At 44.6% G+C, this 19,550-nt stretch overlaps 1 protein-coding gene across 1 annotated transcript in view; it reads left to right on the top strand.

Annotated features, from left to right (window-relative positions):
* The window catches only part of MASP2 (MBL associated serine protease 2), a 32,331-nt gene that overhangs the window by 6,596 nt on the left and 6,185 nt on the right, over positions 1-19,550 (top strand). Inside the window, exons 2-4 of the mRNA XM_075172477.1 lie at positions 3,384-3,482; positions 12,243-12,420; positions 12,665-12,796. Of these exons, the coding sequence (XP_075028578.1) occupies positions 3,384-3,482; positions 12,243-12,420; positions 12,665-12,796 (409 nt within the window). The remainder of the gene's footprint in view (positions 1-3,383; positions 3,483-12,242; positions 12,421-12,664; positions 12,797-19,550) is intronic.

Below are 19,550 nucleotides of genomic sequence, written 5' to 3'. Positions count from 1 at the left end.
GACTCAGAAGCTGCGCGAGAGGGTACATAAGCCCAGCAGAGTGAGGTAAGGGAATGTCCTCCCTCCCGTTAACCATTTGGTCACAGGCAGGCTTGCATTTTGTCAATCTTCTTATGTTATTACTGTGGCTTGGTATAAAATAGGAAATTACTGAGTGTAACTGCTGCAGGGAGAAAGTGGTTGTGCATGTCTGTATTTGTGTATTCTTCTTTTCAGCTAAGTAGTTGCTTCCATTTTTATTTAACTAGCAGTTTTCATGACGGAGTCTTCGTGAGATGATCCACCTTTGCCAACATTCTTGTGCATCAAACAAGAATATCATTCCTATTTAACAAGGGATAAACCAAAGTACCAGCCAATGTGTCAAAGATCCTGCAGGAAGCAAGCAGGAGGGTGCGGACCACAATCCAGGAAATCTCTCTCTTGGGGCACAAGATATGGCTATGTCCAAATTCCTGCAGCTGGGGGATGTTCATGTGGTTCTGGGTGTCTCCACCTTTTAACAGTCACAGCCCCAAGCAATGCTCTCGGTGGAAGTAATGTGCCAAGAACAGCCCATCTTTGTCAGCTCCTGTATCAGTTGCGGGATCTAGGCACGCGGAGAGACAGGTTAATATGTTTCCTGTTTCTCTAAGCCCTGTTCTGACAGCTGGTCAGTTCTGGCTGCAGGCCCTCATAGCCTCTGAATGGCAGGCCTTAAATCAGAGCTGGCACTTAAAAGAAGAATTGTAATGAAGGCTGAGAGATTTCAAGAGAATTGTTTTCCTGAGTCCCATCCCATTTTCACACGTGCACGTACAGACGCTTGCCCTGTCCCTCAGAAACGTTTAACTAGGCTTCACCTCTCTGGGAAGATAGACTGCCTGATAAATGAGATGTCATGGGCAAACACTGCCCTAGCATTAAGGGGATTATTTCCAAATTATTTGAAAAGACTTAGCACGAGGGCAGAAACCATAAATAACAAGGAGCGCTTTGGAAAGTTGGAGGCAGCCTCTTGAGCCCTTGGGAACTTCCCAGTGTAGAGTACAGATGCAGAACGCAAGGGAACTCCATCTCCTAGAGGGTGTACCGCAGAACAAGTGGGTCACCAAAGCAGTCAGCAAAGGGGATTTCGTTCTGTGTGGCTTCCCAGATCACTGTGCCAATGCAGGCTGCAACCCAGTCCTGTCTAGTCTGCATGGAATTGAGTATGAGATGCGCCAGGCTGGCCACCAAGAGCAAGTTAGCATGAGAGTATGTTTGCAAAACACTACTGGGCTATAGGCTTGCAATGGCAATTTAAAGCACAGGGCACTTGGCTCAAGATACAGATGGCTCCCCTCTTGCAGCAGGTGTTTGCCTACTGCGTACCTTAATTCTGCACATTTGTTGGTGAGCGTATGGTACTACACCGGTGTAATCTAAAAGATGAGCTTTATTTTCCCACAAATTATGTGGAAGTGTTTGACTCTTCTCTGGCATTTGGACTCTCCTTGTGCCCATTTGTTCTTGGAATACAAATATTATTAACCAGAAGAATAACTTGAAGAATGAGGAGTCCTGCTGGTAGATGACCCTTGATTGCCATGTCCATTGCACAGTCCCCTCAGTCATGTGTTCTCACGTGTGGCTGTGGGTGTCCTTTTGCTACGTCTGCACAAGGCTTTCATAATAGTAAAACGGTAGTTTAATTTCTCATTACTACCTGTCTTGCAGGAGGCAGTACAGCCCCTCAGCTGAGGCTGGTTCGACAGCCTGTCAGGCCTACTTTTAACAGAAAGTCTGCCCCCAAAAATGCTGCTTTTCATGCTGATATTTCAGTACGAGTAGAAGAGGTGAGATAGGAGAGGAGGAAAGTGAGAGAACATGCAAGTGACTGTCAAGGCCGTCAGCAGAATAGTAGTACTAGAATAGGACATTGGTCTGTAGACTTCCAGATCCAGTTAAAGTTGACTTTGAATTCCTCACCTGTCTGAAGATTGCACTGTGTTAGGGGGGAATATTACAGTGATACAAGAAAAAAACCTCACAGGCTTTGGAGACTTTTAAAAATGAAAATATGTTTCAAAGCGAAAAACCATTTAGTCCATCTGTGTCCCATTACCAAGCTGGGGCCATCATCCATTTTCATTAGGCAGGGCCTGAGCCTGTGGGTGGGGACAGAGGCCCAGGCAGCTGCCCTGGACACCAAACTAAAAAGCACCATATGGAAAAGCCTAATGTATGTTAACAGGCATCAGAGACCAAAATTGAAAGAGTAATGGCCCATCCGCATGCAGTAGCCTCAATGAGACAAACTCTCAGCACCAATCTGTCAGCTGCAATTTTGGGTCATTACAGTGCTGCTAAGCAGAGGCTAACAGACAAGTTAGAGTAATCTGACTTCAGCAAGAGTAATTCTTCCAGCCATGCTAGCACTCTGGCTGAGTTTCCTTCTTGCTAACATATATCAAACAAAATATCTTCCTTTCTTCAGCGATTCTTCCTACTGGGCCTCAGGGGATCCCAGCCAAACATTTAAATTACATGCAATGATCTTTTAATTTGCTGGCTGCATGGTGGCTCTGTATTGCTCCTGCCACTTCAGATAAACACGTGCTATAGCAAGACTGTTTCCCTTTTGCCTGCCCCACAGAGGTGTACCTGAAGTATTTTCATTTTGACCCCCCAGAGTTTCTTCTTTTAGTTTTAATTGTTAGCTAAGGAGGCTCAGAGCTTGACTAAAACCATTAAGTACTCTGTGCTGTGAGTGCCTTGGCATTCAGGTTGGAATCCAGGTTAGATCCAATATCCTTGTACCAAGTTAACTCTGCATATAGCCAAATGATTTTGTTTGCCTTTCCAGTAGAGCTGAGCATTGCTGGAGCAAAGTAAGCTCTTGCAGCTGTTTGGTGGCTAGCAGAAGTCACTGGCAGATATTATGGCAGGGGCAATTTGGGATATACTTTCATAGACTCTGTGCCTAATTTTAAATTAGAGGGCTATAGCATCCATCAAGTCTCCACTTGCCAGCAGGACCAATGCCTCCAGGGTATGTCAACAATTTCTAGTGGGCTTTTTTTGCATACAGCTTTGAGGCTCAACAGGTGGGCCTCCTGTTAGTAGGTAAAAACAGGTGGCAATATGTCCAGCAGGTGTGAAAAAGTCACCTATGTAATCACTTATGCTCAGCAGTCTGGTATCCTCTTGATCTAAGGAGTATTTGAATACCAACACCTGAGCATTTGTTTTTGTACAGCCAGGTTATAGCTCTGCTTATCTCTGAAATGCAGATTTTTCTGAGACTCAGCACTGAGAGTACAGTGCTGTGTTGGCACGAGCTCACTCCTACTTTGTAATGCTTCTGTTTAATTGTGTTTTGTTGAAAACTGTATTTAAATGCTCTTATTTTCTTTCTGCAGATTCCGTCTATTGTTCAAGCTTTAGTCATGACTCCTGCAGAAACTTCAGTGTTGTGGATTTCACTAACCGTGTTGAAAAGTGAGGAGCAGGAGGCCCAGGTAAGTGTCCCACTCATTAAAAGTTAAATTAAACTTGAAAGTTAAAAGTTAACTTTTAACTTGAAAGTTAAAAGTCAAATTTCTCTATGAAACAATAGCAATCTCATCTCAAATCCAAGTGTTTGATATCGCCCAAAAGAAAAACATGCAGTTTTGCTGGTTATCGCTTTGTGAAGATTTCTGTGAGAGAAGCAAAAATGAGCAAAGAAGCTGAGGAGTAAAGTGTCCGTGCAGCACAGAACTCTTGCCCTGCATTTTGGTGGGCTTGGGTTTTTTTTCCCTGGGGCAAGAAACAAGAGCTTTAGGGTGCAATTCTGGCAAAAGTGAGCTTAGATCTAGACTGAAAGACACTGTTCAGTTTGAACACTTCCAGTTCTTTTGGGCAGAAACAGATTTAACATTCCTGCCTTAAAAATAAGATAGATGAGGCCAGTCTTTGTAAAAGGCAATGCATCTACAAGGTACCTTGCTTATCCCTAGTTTCTCCTCCAAAGAGAGGAGAACAATCAGGGATCTGAAATGTCTTTGAAGGGGGATCAATTAGAAATAGTTGGGAAAGGCATATTACTCCATTGAGGTGGTAAGCAAAAGTTCAGCACAGCTGGTTGCTTAGTAGGTTTGATTTTTTTCCTGGAGTTCTACAGACGTTTTAATATACGGGTTCTGATTGATGCGACTGTTGGCTCTGACATGGCCTTCAATCTATTTTCTCCAAGGCAGGAATGAGGTTGTGTGTATTCAGTGAGGGATCTAGCCGGAGGGAAGATTTGTCCATGTCAGTGTATCATACTAACTCTTTAATGTCTGAGCAGTAGCTCTTATTTTGGGAGTGCTTTGAGCTGGCTCTACTGTTTATTTAGATTAGTGAGGTAATAGCCTCTTTGTTAGAAAAAATTGAGGTTATGGACAATTGCAGAGGAAGAGAAATGATGAAAAATGTTTTCGTTTTGAACAGGGATGAGTAAATGCATTTGGATGTATATATGGACAAGGAGCCTGTTGGAAGTGGGTTTGATGAATTTGCCAGTCCCAATGCTGTTGAAACCTATTCTTCAGCACGTTTCTCAGCTTCTCCCTCTTCCTGAGGGGGGAGGGAGCCTCAGGAATTTACTGTCTCTTCCAGTCTTAGCAAGTAATACATTTGTGAGGTAAATGCAGTTCTTCACAGTGTTAATTGTTGCATGTAGAGGAAGAGCAGTCATGAAAGAAGAAGGAAGAAATGAAAGGGAGATGGAAATAGAGACAAGCAGCCAAGCTCTGACTTCCAAAGGCAGATCTTGTGCTCTCAGCTGAGAGCAACTTGTCTGCTGTGGTTTTGATGTGGGAGATGAAGAATGGGTTCCCGTTCTTTGAAAAACAAGGGCTTCATCCCAAACTTAGTGGTGGTCACTGAACGCTACAGAGTCTGGTTCTGCAGATAGGAAAGAGTTTAAGCTTTATTTAAGAAAGGATGTAACAGTGGAGGATTATATGGAAACTCTAGCAGGAGATGGATATGGTTCTTCTGCTGAGGTTGCTTTTCAGGACTCCCTTGACAGAGAATGATTTTGGAGAGAGGCTACTGCTCAAGTGGATCCTCTTGGTGGAGACTGTGCACCGGAGGGAATGGCACATGCTAGTAGCCTTTTCTAAGCTGGCAAGTGGCTTTCCAGGCCTTCCAGGCGTTATGGCAGGTGTGTCACCCCAAACTACTCTCTCTAAATGAGATTGTCATTCCTGGATGCTGTTCTGGGAGCTGAAGAGTCTCCTAATTAATTTGCAAGGGCAAGCTGCTTGCTGAATGAGGCTATGGTAGGTTCAGGGGAGGCTTTTGATTAGCCTCAGTCTATTCACAATAGGGAGTTCCTGATGGGCTCATCCTCGGTTGGTCTTTGTGTCCTCTAGTGCAGAGATTTGTCATATTTTTCTTGCTTTTCTTTGTTGTCTGTCTTCCCTGCTTTGAGACTTCATGTTGGACGCGTGTTAGACGTGTGTTATTCCCCCGTCCCCTTTGTTCCTCTTAGCTGTTTGGAGGCAGGCTTACCCAAGGAAAGTGTGTTGGCTGTGCCTGTAACATGCATAGCATCTTTGCTTGGAGAGAAGACAGCACTGTATTTTGTAGCTTTGGCTCTAGCTGTATCTGAATTGTAACCAAATTCTCTTCCCAGCACAAACAGCTGCTCCAGTGAAGTCACAGACTTGGAGCCAGCCCAGCAGACATGCTGCAGCTACCAAGGATGTGGGCGGGAGCGAGACAGTAGCTTTGTGAGCTAGTTCAATTTTTGAAAGCCAGGCTAATGGGTCTGGGGAGAGAGGCGAGGGGAAAAGAGATTCTGACCTACACAATTCTTATTCTGTCTTCCCCGTGGCAGAGTGGGAGTTTTTTCCAGGAGAAGGCAGAGTAATGTGACCAGCATCTGTTAGTTGTGTGCTGTCATATTCTCTCGCCAAGGGGATGAGTGTGTGCAGTGCAGGGGTTTGCCCTGGAATTTGTATAGTCACGTGCGTAAATACATACACTTACATCCGTGCAGTCGTTGAAATGGGCTGGCATATGCAAAAATGACGTGTTGGATTCTGCAACTGTGTAGTTGAACAGAAGTTACACAGGTATTTGCACATTATCATTTTGATTGTGTACACATACATAATGTATAAATTGTGTGTGCGTGGTCTCTAACATGTGCATGTGCTCACACACACAGACACACATGTTCAGAGACGTGCTTTGCACGCAGAGCTTCGTGGTGCTCCTGGAGTGGTCATATTTCACAGCCTGAGACCAGCCCCACACAGATGACGGTTACCCTTGGTTTTGAGAGCTCTGTTCATGCCAGAGGAGCAAAGCTGTCGACCAGTATCTTTACCCCAGACCTTTTGTTGATCTTCCTAGACAATTTGAGCTCAGATCCGAGTGCTTTCAGATGAGGATGTCGCTGTAGAATTGCATTGGCTGTCCTTTGGAAGTCACTGCTGGAGAAATGTGCCTTACCACTCTGTAGCAGCTGGAGTCCATGTTTGCAAACAGAATATAAAACAATCAGGTAGGAGTAAAGAGCGTGGGAAGGAGGAAAGCATGCCCTAACTGAAGTGAGAAAGTATCTTGCCCCATTGCATGAGCTTTCTCTGCTATTTTTGCCCTGACAAGGTTTTTTTTTTCCCGTTTCACAGCAGCCAGGCTCTTCCCCCTGCCCCACTCCATGCTCTGCTTGCCCCATCTGTTTGCTTGTCTTGATGTCAGTCACGCTATTTGATTTGTAATGAGGAAACAGAATGCCTTTTCCTTTGCTGCGTCCTCCCTCCAGTCCTCTGAACCCCTCAATGCAGGAGGATTGGATTTAGCCACGGAACAGCAAGCATCCAAGCAATCTCTTAGGGCTCTGCAGAGGCAGCTGGCATTTGAGAAGTAAGGGGCAGTGGGGAGCAATGTCTTTGGGGATCACAGCAAGCAGCTATTACGCTCATTTGCTCTCCTGGTTTGTGATGCAAGGATAGCCACTGCTATGTTAGATGACTGCACTGTCTCATCTTAGAAGCTGGGAAGACCTGTGCATGCTTTTCCTCCATTCATTAACCAGCCTCTTGCTTTGGCACTCTACCTGTGTTTTGGATCTGGAGTCACGTTCAGATGTTCGCTGTCCTGTTTATTACAGCTGAAACACCTAGTCCTGACTGTGATCAGTCACTGCAGTGCTTTTCGTGGAATTGCTGTCAGAACGCAGGAGCTGTCTTTCAAAGGCCCAGAGATGGTTTTCTCCCCCGGCACAAGCTGATTTTCTGAGGCAGTGTGTGGGTTTGCATGGTCCACTTGAGAATAGAGCTGTCTGGGACTTTTTTGATTAAGTGGATGTGGGGCTGTATTGACTTCTTTTTTACAGGATCTCAGAGTTTGTCACAGCTGAAGCTCTTTCTGTAGGAACATAGCTTTGGCAGAATTTACCTCAGGTAACATTTTTCCAGTTTCAAAACTTGGGGTCAGAGGGAAATCCGAACTGAAGAGCTAACCCAGGACTTAGCCTGGATCTCACACAACTTTGATGAAGGCCCTAGCTGCACAGCTGCTTTCCAGCCTTCTCATCTTTTCAGTTGGTTCCTGCTGCTGTCTGGTTTTGCAGGGAAAGTGGACACCAGGTCTCTGGATCTTAGTGGTACCAGCCTGTGTTGGCTGAGCAGCTCTGCTCTTGCTGATTTATTCATGTGTCTGGCCTTGCTGTCTGCACTTACGGTTGCCACAGGAGGGATTTGAAACCTTTCCTTGACAGACCTCAGTGTCAAGTAGTAAAAGCATATTTTGAGAGCCTGTACAGGGTCTGAGGGAGAGTATGGGCTCATACGAGGTCTCTCCAGTATCTCTGTGTCATTCCATATTCCTCCATTCCACAGAAGGTTGTTTTTTTTTTTCAAGGGGAAGTCCTTTCTCTGAACCTTGGCTTTCACACATGGTGGTGGTTCTCTTGAAAATGATGACTTGCCTTTGTGCTACCTCAACCCTCAAGCATGGAAGGAGACAGAGGCACAAAAAGACAGCTGGGCAGACTTCTCAAGAGGCATCTGTCATTTCAGATAACACCCAGGCTTCCTAAAATGCATCAGTAACTCGGCAAGTTACAGACAGCTGGAAACTGCAGTGACATGGATGAAGTCCACTCAGCCTTCAGGCTGGCTTAGTCCTGCACAGACAAAAGGGAAATTGTGGGCAAGAGGAGCATCTGTGGGGCCTGAGGTTAGCTATCACAGTGCTCTCAAGATACTGCTGCACCTGGCTAGCTGATGCCCAGCAGCCTTTTGGAGATGGAAGGTTTCTGGGCAAAGAAACAGGGACAACATTTTTGGCATTGTTCGCGTCGGGTGCTGAGGACTAAAATCACAGCAGTCTTGTCTCTCCACAGACCATGCCAAAGGAAAGCCAATATGTGAACCAAGCATGCAGATTTTTGGTCTCCAGGATTACAATTTATTAAATCAACTTTCTTATTTCAGTGCTAGGCGGCAACCATCAGCTTCAGGGGCCTCATCAAATTCTGGGGCTGTGAGAAACTTTTCAGACCTAAGATCAGAATTGACTCTCTGTGCCTCTGCTACTGAACTGATCAGGAAGACTAATGTGGGACGCTTCTGGAAGTATTTATGTCTGTGGGAATCAAGCACCAGTTCAGTTAGGCACAGATTGATTCTTTGCAAAATTTTCTTTCTCTTTGCAGTATAAAGTCCACATCTTGCATATGTTGATAGGATCATTTTAGCAGCTAGTGGGCCTTGGGAAAAGCTAGTCCCCTCTGGCTTCTTGTCCGTTAACCACGTTTGTAGATACTGCTGCTACGCAATTAATTATTACTGCTACTGGTTTCTCCTTCACTTTTATTAAATGGTGTTTTCTGTTTGCAGTCTGCTAAATGGTTTGTTGGCTTTAGTTTTGTTCATGCAGCAACTCCTGCTTTCCTGCCAGCACCAACTTTACTGCCTGGGGTAATGATTTTTTGGCTGTTCAAAAATGAGTATGAAAAGGTGTCCATTTAATTATAGGATATCTCAGTATAAATTTCCTGCATGTGCAGTGCGGTAGTCTGTTCCCTGCTGCAAATCAGTTTTCCTCCTCTCTGTCCGTTTTAGTCAGGGAAGAGGTGGGACCTAGGTTCTGCATTAACATATCTGGCTTTTCACCCTCTATTAATTTAGGCCTATCTCCATATGCGCTGGAGTAGGAGTTTTGTGGGAAACCTAAAGGCGGACTTGGAAGGAAGCAGTCTGCAAGCAGTGGAATTAATGAAGCTTTATGTTCTATAGCGTTTGCTCTCCCAGTTGAATTCCATGGGATTTCATAGTGGTATGAAATCCCTGTGTGGATTCACAAATGTTTAAAAGAAATTTGAGTTCATTTTTCAGTTTTTTCCTCAGAGAATCCCCAGTAATAGGAATTCAGTTTTTTATCCATCCGCCTATTTCCATTGCACTGATATCCTTGAAAGTTCTTGTCTGCTGCCAAATTGGTAGAAATTGACCATTGGGCTTTTAAAGTTAGTAGCTAGGTTACACAGGCAGATGTGAGCACAGAGGAATTTTGTCTTGTTTCTGTAGCAAGCCAGGTTCAAAAGACATAATTTATTAAGTAATCCTTTTTACCTTATTGGTGTTCCAGGGTGGATGGGATAAAAAGCAATCCATGCCTATAAACAAGGCATGGAGCAGGTTTCAGTCAACACAAGCTTGCACTGGATTAAAATGTCCAGCTGAGAACTGGAAGACTTTGGCATCTCTTAAACTTGTGCCTGTATGCGCTGTAGTGTTGTGTCGCCCCAGTATTCCTGTCCCATTACACAGAACCATCTAACCAGACTCACTCACTATTCTGAAATCCTGTAATGTGCCCCATTATTTTGTTTTCAACACCTTCCTGCTCTTAACAACGGAAGACACTGTACTTCCAGTAACATGCTGTTTGCATTAATAGTAATTGTAGATCAGTTGGTTAGAGGGAAAGAGCTTTGCCCAGCTCCCCTCACTCCCCCGTGCAGACACTGTCTGGACCACTCTGTACCTCCTCCCACTGCCTGCCTTCCCGCAGAGCTGTGGTACTACGGCTCCCTCCAAGAGCCTGCAGCGTTCCTAATCCATCCGCTCCATCTCTGTCTGCCTCTCCCTGTCATTGACTGAGGCCTCATGTGCTGAACACAAGCCTGGTTTTTAGTAATGGCTGTTCCCAGAACTCAGCAGGCTGAAGGGGGTGGAAGGGAGATAAACATCAGAGTTCAACATCCAGACAAACACAGCAGAGCACACACAATAAATACATCCGCCCCCAAATGCAAATACATCAGAAGAGGTTCCTTCCCCAGGGCTCAGAGCAGAGCAGGCTCAGACAGGAGAGCAGCACGATGAGGTGAGTGCAGTCACAGGGACCTCCCCAGCTCCTCTGGCCGCTTGGCTTTGTGCAGGCCTTAGAAGGCACGAGTGTGATTCTCATCTTGTTTAGTTGTTACTACAGTATGACTCCACTGATACCTCCTGATTTCTTCCATTGACAAGTGAGAAAGGTGTTGGGCATGATGATTTCAGCTAGTGCTGAGATATCTGTGATTTGGTACTGAGACTGGCAACTTGGATGTGTGGCTTTTGGGGTATGATCTGAGTTCATCCTCACTCTTTCTCCCTTAATCTCTGTTCCTTTGACACAGGCTGTTTGTCTTACTAGCTATGCTTTACAGTGGAGTAAGCAGCAGCATTGTACTGCAGAAAATGTATGGGAGGATCACGTCCCCCAACTTCCCAAATGTCTACCCAAATCACAAGGAGAGAATCTGGAATATTACTGTTCCCGCGGGATATTCTGTCCGCATTTACTTCACGCATTTCAACCTGGAGCTGTCCTACCTGTGTGAATATGATTATGTGAAGGTACGTGTAGGGGTGGCGTGTAGCAGGCTAAGTTGTTAAAAACTCTGTATATGTGATCCTGGACACATGCAGGACCAACATAACTGTTGTAAGCACTTGCTTCTAGTCTGCTAGTAAAGCTCAGGCTCAGCTGATTTGTGAATGATGTGTTTATTGAGGCCCATGGGACCAGGAAGTAGAACTGGTTGTCATGTTGGAACATCTGAAACTTCAGTTGTTTGTGCTCAGAAAATTCTGATGTTCCCCTCTCGTGAAGCAGAAGGTTTGAAATTTTGCCCAAAACAACATTTGAGCTTCGTTTTGCGGAAGTTACAATGTGTGTTTTAAATTAACAGGTAGTGCTTTACACAGAGTATAATGGGAGACCGTAAAAGTGTAAGCGATAGTCTAAACAAGATACTGTCAGCTTGTCTAAACGTGCACTTGCAACGCTCGCTATTGTGTGTTTGCTAGCTAATGTGAGAAACAACCTCAGGAAAAGAAACAAAGATACTGTCTTCAGGAAGCGTTTGGGTTATCAGCGGCGTCCCTGAAAGGTTTGTACTCCATGTGCTAGCATGTGCTCTAGTCTAGGCGGCCCTGTCGCTGATTTGAGGCCGTGCTACCTTTGCACTCGTTTGGTTGTTTGCATGGGCCTGGTATACATTAAAGAGGGAGTTGTATACACAGGGAATATGCAAAACCAACGCATCAGCAGTACTTTTGAATCTGATGGAACCAAATCAGACCGCCTTGTTCCCATTTAGGAAGATATAATTTCCATGGTTTTATATGGCAAGTTGCTTCCATTCCACAAATCCGTGTTGTTCTTCGTGTAATTTCCTTTGGGCCGGACATTTCTGGTAGGTCTGTAATACACAGTTCTATCACTACCATGTACAACATGAGCCCCATTTATCAGAACATTCTCTTGTATTAAAAACACAAGATAAATGAAGAGCTGGAACTGTAATAAGTGAATCATAGAGCAAGTGAGTCACTAGTTTAAAGAGACCTTTTACTATACATTTGAATTTGTCAGTGTATGAAACCTTTTTACCCCAGTTGTCTCTGGCTTTGCCAAGATCCGATTGTCACTGAGAGCATCAAGTTAACAAGAGCATATAAACAAAGCATGGTGCTGATAGCCTAGGCTGGCATCACAGCTTTGTGTGGGCCTCTGAAAGGAAAAAGGGAGACAAAATTATGGGCTTAAGTCACAGAGAATAGGGGAAATCTTCTCTGATCTGTCCCTGGGTCTGGACTGACCTCCAGAAGCACCTTTTGAAAGCATCCAAGTCTCCTTTCTCACACCATTAAACACATGCTTTCCAAGCCATGGCAGCAGGTTGGGAAGAGCAAAGCTCTGTGCTCATCTGGTAGATTTATCTGCCTCTGCCCATTTTGCAGCTGAGCTCTGGTGGGAGGACGTTGGCTACGCTGTGTGGAAAGAATAGTACAGACACTGAGGAGGCTCCGGGCAACAAGACATACGTCTCCATTGACAACAACCTCATGGTGGTGTTTCGATCTGACTACTCCAATGAGAAACCATTCACAGGCTTTGAAGCCTTTTATGCTGCTGAAGGTAAGAGACCAGCCCCTCTCGTAGATGAAAGAGACACGGCTATGGTGGGGTTGGTGCTTCCCTTTGCTCTCATAGGCTGTGGCTGCTGGTGAGAGGTGGGAGAAGGCATTGTACAGAGGTAGATGCAAAAAAGCAAAGCAACCAAATGCAAACAAGCCAGCCTCACAAAACACAGAGTGGCTCAGATCAAGACAAAGTGTTGTTGAAGGGTGTTGGTTGCCTAATTATGTGCTTCACCCATTAGATGTCGATGAGTGCAAACAGCTGTTTGATGGTGAACCCCTCTGCAATCATCACTGTCACAACTACGTGGGGGGCTACTATTGCAGCTGTCGGATTGGCTACACACTGCATGAAAACAAGAGGACATGCACAGGTGAGCTCTTGCTAGGTCAGGAGGTACTTCCCTACCTACAACATCCACTTAAATCCAGTCTCGAAACTAGCATCGAGATGAAAGCTGTGGGTTTTTGTTGTTTTCAGTATTCCCTTTGCACCTGGTGCGGAAGGTACAGGGGGTTAGTCAGGGCTGTGAGCGGAGGCCCTGGTTCGCAGAGTGACTGTGGGCTAATTGCTGCCATTAGGGACAGCAATATTGTGTCGCAGTAAAATGGTGCACTGGCAGTCGGTTTTGGTTACTGCTTAGGCAGCATCCATCTGTGTTCAGCTTTAGACAGATGGAATGGAGAAGCAAGAAGCTTGTCTTACACTGGCCGCTGCAGACACTTTCAGTCTTCATGGCTGCCAGTGCAGCGACCCTTGCAAAACTGAGTATATCTTGCTCCCTGGGTACCGAGATACTGAATATTCTGGACCTGAGTTAGTAGATGTGTTGGGAAAACTAACAATTGAGTTGTGAAGTCTAGTGGAGAAATAGTTTGCTTACTCTTCTTGGAAGGACACAGGCCAAGAAACGGCACAGTCCACATATCACTGACACCAGATAAAATGATCCACTCATTAGATGGGAGACAAGGACAAGGCCAGGCACAGATCTCTTGCTCAGAAGGGCATACAGCATGAGGTTTACCTCGCTGACTTCTGCCTGGTTCTGCTTCTCAGCTCACAACTAGGGAAACCTTATGTGTCGTCAGGCAGCAAAATGTCTGAATCAGCGCAGTGATCGGCACCTCAGGATTCACTTTGCAGTGAAGTGTGTGCGTGGTGTCAGATTCATCCTTTGTGGATGCAGCTTTGCCCACCTGGAGCTGAATCCCGTCTGGAAAGAACCAGCACACAAACTGCTCACTAAATATTGTCGTAGATGGGAGGATAGTTTCTTTGAACTCCCCAGTGCTGAAATGCAGAATTGGATCTAACTTCCAATGCTTAAGGCCACCTTGGCATTTAGCTTCCCAACTCCAGCTATTACAAACCCTCTCTAGCCATTGCTGCCTGGGTCTGATTCAAGATTCACACTCCTTATATCTGCAGTGTATTGGAACAGACCTATTCATTCAACCTCCCCTTCCTATAGTGATGGCTTTTAGCACAAGTATATGGATTTACTTACGCTATAAAGCATGTGCCTAGTCTTAATGTGAAGGTGCAAAATGAATAGCTGTGAACTGTCAGACTAGCAGCTTTGCGTTGACCATTCACGTACGCACACTTATGCCTCCCCCTTGAATGTAACGCTAGCAGAGGGAGCTTATCAGCAATATTGAAGGGCTGGGCTACTCTGATGGGTGGAGACGTGCGCATTGGGAATTACTATGGTACAGCTGATGTGCTGGAACCTGTTCATATTTCAGAAGCTTTTAGATGCAAGCACTGAAGCCACTCCAGCCACTGGGCTGGGCTGCAAAGCAAAGGTCTCTGTGGATCACCTTCATGAGATGAGGGCAAAAGCTGCCCCTTTGATGTTTGGGCTCCTGTCTGAGCAGGCTGATATTGACAGGCTCTTTTTTCTCCTTTATTTTCCAGCGTGAGATAATTAAGCTTCTCCTCGCTTAGGCAGAGATGGAGACAGATGTGCTGGGAAGAGCTGATTTGCCCTCCCTCCTGACCTACCTGTTGCAGTCCACCCAAGGGCTGCAGGCTTCTCTTGCTGGGTGACTTGTATGTCTTGGTTCCTTGCCTTTCAGACCTGCCTCCTGCAGACAATAAAGAGGCTGTTCCTTGTTGAAAGCTGATGGCAGCCTCTGGGGCATTCATTTTCTTGCATTTCCCATGTGTCACTATGGAACAAGGTGGTAGATGAGGCAGGAGCTGGTAAGAGAGAAGCCATTGTGAAAGGCCCCTGAGCATCACAGCTACCTGAAGACTCTTGAATTTCTTGTCCAACTCTTGTTGCTTGACCTTCCATGGTTCTTAAACTGCAACAAGACCGGAACCACACATTTGTTCCCTAATGTTCCTTTTAGATGTGCTCTTGTCTGCACCCAGGCTTGTAGATTGAAACTGTATTCAGAGCCCATTCACTCTTTGGAAAGGTTTGATTTTTTTTTTTTTTTTTTTTTAAAATCCAAATTATGTGACTCTGGCCATATCTCCCATTGGGAACCTGGCCTTATGGCTGAAATGTGTTCAGGTGAGCAAAGCCTCAGAGTTCCAGGAGTTTGGTAAAGTAATATGAATGTCACCAGAGCAGCTTACATGTCTTGCCTTCATACAAGGGAAGGCAACAGTGCCCTCCCCACAGCAGATGCGACACAAGGAATGCTGTTTTTCAGCGCAGTTGCTTGTGGCGTTGATTGATACCGTCTCAGTCCCTCACAGTGCCTCTCACTGCTCCACATTAATACCCATTTGTTGTCCTTTTAGACTGTACCCTCTTTGGGCAGGGACCGTCTTGAAACGTGTTGGAGAAATGCCGTGCTCTGTACTTGTCAGTGACTAGAACTCCCCAACTCTGTGGAGGAAACGTGATGATTATTACAAGACGTTAACAAGTCAGAGCTGAGCAGCTGTAGGTGGACTGCTGAAGATAAGACAACGCTTTGTTTAAAAACCTTGAGGGATTAAGGAGCATTAATCGACCAACATTTCCTTATTTCTGCAATTTAGCAGGAGTTGCTTTTACTTGTTATTTATAAGGCCCAGTTTCTCCAACCCCATCTCTGCTCTTTAGTGCCTGGAGTAAACAGGGGACGAATCCTTTTCCAAGTGAGCGTGGGAGGGACAGAGAGTCTTTTAGATGAGACACTTGACTCATTTCAGGTCACTGCATTTGCAGACTTGTGTGTCATCTTGGGCAGGTCACTTGATACCAGCTTTGAACATCCATCTGCAAAATGAGAGGTAACGTCACTGCCTTGACTTACTGGGAAGATGCTTAGTAAGTGTTGTAGAAGGTAGATGCTGCAGAGAACTGATTTGGGAGTAGAATGGCTGTGCAAGAAGGCGGCTTACTTCTGCTGTATTTAATCTTGTTCAGAAGCTGTTTCATAGTCACAGTGAATTGTGATCAAAGCAGCTTGAAATTTTGTCATGGCTCAGCGATACAATTTATGACCCGCCTTTCATTGGAGACCTAATGAGCCAATGACAATGGACTTGCAAGTTTTGAGGGGGTCATTTTTCAGAGTTTAAGCCTCTGGCAAACAGCTCACTGTGATTCTAATAAAAATATGGCCTAAGCATAATTGAGCACTCTCTGGACAGCTCTAAAGCTTGGACTGAGAAGTCAAGGGACAGCATTTTTGCTGGCAGATGTTAAAAAATTATTTGATCCTTTTCGTGCTGGCTAGTTTATGACTTTCTTGCTTGCAGACTTATGGAAAAAAAATACTGCCTTGACAAAGGAAACTCCCAGCGGCCACATCCAGGAGATATCAGGAGAAAAGTAAGGTCCAATCTAAGCCTTTTCATCTTCAAGCTGCAAATTCCCTTGGACTAGCGGAGTATCTTCTGTTGGGTCAGCTAGTTTTGGCTACCCATGTGAGCACAAGTCAAGAGAGTTTATTGGTGATGACTCGCATTGTTCCAAACTGTATTATGAAAATCTCACATCAAAATTGGGAAACTGAGTTTAAAGGAGACAGATGTAATGAAGCATGAAGAACTATTACTCTCTATCTTTCTCCTCCTTTAGTCCTTCAAACCAAGATGAAGGCCAGTTTTCTGAACTACTAGGGTATTAATGGGGCACTGTTCTTATTTGTTCTATAACAGCGTATGGGGATCCCAGCTCTGTGCAGGGGCATGGTGCTATTTTTTGCTACATGAACACAGAGTGATCACTGCCCTGAAGAGCCTCTCAACTAGCACCTGGGCAGCTCAGAGCAATTCTGGAATATGCATTGCTAGAATGGATCCAGGCTAAGGATCCCTCGAGTCCAGTCTCCTGCCTTTGATACTGGCCAGCATCTTATGTTTCAGTGGAAGATACGGGTCAGTAAGTGATTTTTAAAGTATATTCCCATACAGAAATGTAATCCTGTGCAATAGAGCCTGTGTTGTCTGCATGCTACTTAGCTTAAGCTGAACTTATGGCACTAGCATATAAAAGTTTGCCTTAAATTTCATATGACAGCATGTTGCACAGATTAATTATATGCTATTTCTTAATCCTGTTTTTGTATCAGATTTGTGGTTTTCGGCCTTTAATTTCATCATGTGTCCCTTTGCCCTTTTATTACTGGAGAAAGTGAACAGCCTTCAGAAACTATAGTGTTTGGTTATATGCAGTGTTTTTCTGTCTCTACATGATATATGTGTGTGTGCGTGTGCGTTACCACCCAGTGGTCTTTTCTCCACCATTTCTCTCTTACATGTTTTCATGCTGAGCTTTAGTCTAATAACATTCCTTTAAACATACTTTAAGGAAGGAAGATGACATGATCATTACAGTAAAGAGAAACCAAGGTGTTGCTACCTTCTAGTTCTGAGGTTCTTGTAAGAGAGAATTTAACCTTACGAACCTGAATATCCCTTCTTTACGCAGTAGATCCCATGCCTGGGGAAAAATGGTTTTGTAGGTACTAGGAAAGGATTCTGATGCAGAACTAGCGGAAGATTTGAGATTCTAACTTCCTAATGATTTCAGAAGGGAGTTAGGGGTGTAAAGATAGTACTCATTATATTGTGGCTTGTATGCTTAGGGTAAGACTTCACACTGAGTCTTTTTTCACACCCAAGGATTTCATATTTTCATTCCTATCTCTTCCTATAATTGCCTCCAGACTACTCCTGTAGGGGCTGTAGAGCTGGGACAGATATTAGCAGCATGAGGAAATTTCAGTTTTTAAAGAGAAGCAGATTTTTTTGCGCTTACATGGCTGTGAGCAGTATACTGCTAAAGCTGCATATCAAGTAGGTTTTGGGGTGTTTCTTAACCTGGGCTTGCAGCAGATGGAAGGAAGCATTATAGTGGGACCTTAAAGCCTGGGGAGAGGCAGTGAACTCTGTGTCACTGGCAGTATTGTAAGCAGCACCTGCAGCAGCTCCGGAGAGTGTGCTGGAAAACATGCTTTATTCTTACATAGCCATCAAACGCTTCTGTAGTTTGAGGCACAATCAGTGGAATTACAGAAACGTGCATTTAGCTGGGAAGAATGAGGTAATAACAATTAAGGAAAAAACCCACTTGCTGATAATCCTCTACAAGTATAGCATGAAAGGAAAAGATTTAATTCCCATTGTAGCTCGGTGGATTTCTGCTGCTGCAAAGCAGTGTGCTGCTAGGCTAGATTCAGAGGCAGCCAGAACTTCCAGGTGAATTAGTTAAGCTTTCTCTGCTTCTTTGGACCAAGAGAGGCATTTCAAACAGGATTTAAAAAGTAGAAGAGTGCTCAGTTTTAACAGAATAGGCATTTCTATTAATTTATTAACTGTTTTACTCTGTGTATTTGTTAGCTGTGTTTGAAAACCTAGGACAATGAATTCAGAGTAGAGCACACAGAGATGCTCAGTCACTGTGGTGATGGATAGATTTATGTCAAAGAAAAGCAGCTGCTCATAACTTTCTGGGGAGATGGACAGAGAAAGATTGTTCTGAATTTACAGCTTGTGCTAAAAGAAACACTTGGTACCCAAGTGCATCATTGCTTGTGGTATTGTAGTTGTGCTAAGAGCCACACAAACATACAACAAAAAGATTATCCTTTTACCCATTCCTGCTTTCCTTTCCAAGTAAACGCTTGTATCCGAATACTTCCTGTAGCAGCAAGTAGGGCTGTTGCATAGGTATAGGTTGGAAGCAGGTTTCATTCGCTGAAGTAAAAGGAGGTTAGAATCTTGGCTAATGAAATCCATGGTTAGTTAAGGGACAATAATGTTCATTTTCTCATTCACAACTTGGTCCCCTTCCATTAAAATGATAACCTTAAACTGTGCGGTCTATTTTAGATGGTAATCTGTAATTAATGATTGGATAATGGCATTTTTGTTGGTGGAGGTTAGCATGATGTGTTTGAGGATACAATTCAAAGTCAAACAATTCCCCTCTTACAATTAATTCAGTGTCACAGTGGTGCAAAACTATGCTGGTGTTATCAGCCAGTCCAGCATTCCTCATCAATTAAAGGATTGCTCATACAGCTTTTGCAGCACATCATAAAGCCTTTGTTCCCAGCTGATCAAAGCAGCACTTCACAGTGATCAGATGCTGTCAACAAGCAGAGATCCTCGGGGCACTTGTGGCTGTTCCTCCTTGCTTCTCTTCAGCAGGGAGCATTTGTGGCTCCAATTGTGTTGGCAAGAGGCACAGCTGGTTTTGCTCAGAGAATACAATTACATTCTAAATGTCTGGCAACAAAGGCATTAGAAAGAAAGAGCTGCATTCAGAGGCTTCTGGAATTGAGGAGCTGATAGCTATCCTACCACCCTGCACACTCCGGTGCAGCAGACAAGCTGCAAATTTAACACCTCAGAATGTTTCTGACGAGGTTCCAGCTATCACACTTATTTCTGACCTCCAGCCCTGTGACTGTCTAAGTGGTGCTTTCCCGGTGTCCTTCCCTGCACAACTTCTGAGGTAGGAGTGCGGGATAATGCTCATGCCCTGGTCCTACTACAACAGAGAGAGAGAGGGCAATTTTCTCGACAGTGACAGATGCCCGCTGGTGAAATGTGTGAGACTAGCTTCATTTCATAGGTAGTTAGATACGTGGCTCTGAAACCTTCTCGAAGGGATAGACTAGTGTAGAAAAAGATCCACTACCTTTACCCAGTACGGCTGAACTGAG

Source organism: Calonectris borealis, chromosome 23 (genome assembly GCF_964195595.1).
Source record: "Calonectris borealis chromosome 23, bCalBor7.hap1.2, whole genome shotgun sequence".
NCBI lineage: Eukaryota > Metazoa > Chordata > Aves > Procellariiformes > Procellariidae > Calonectris > Calonectris borealis.
Note: the sequence above shows the minus strand (reverse complement) of the source record. Positions and strands in the feature narration are given on the sequence as shown.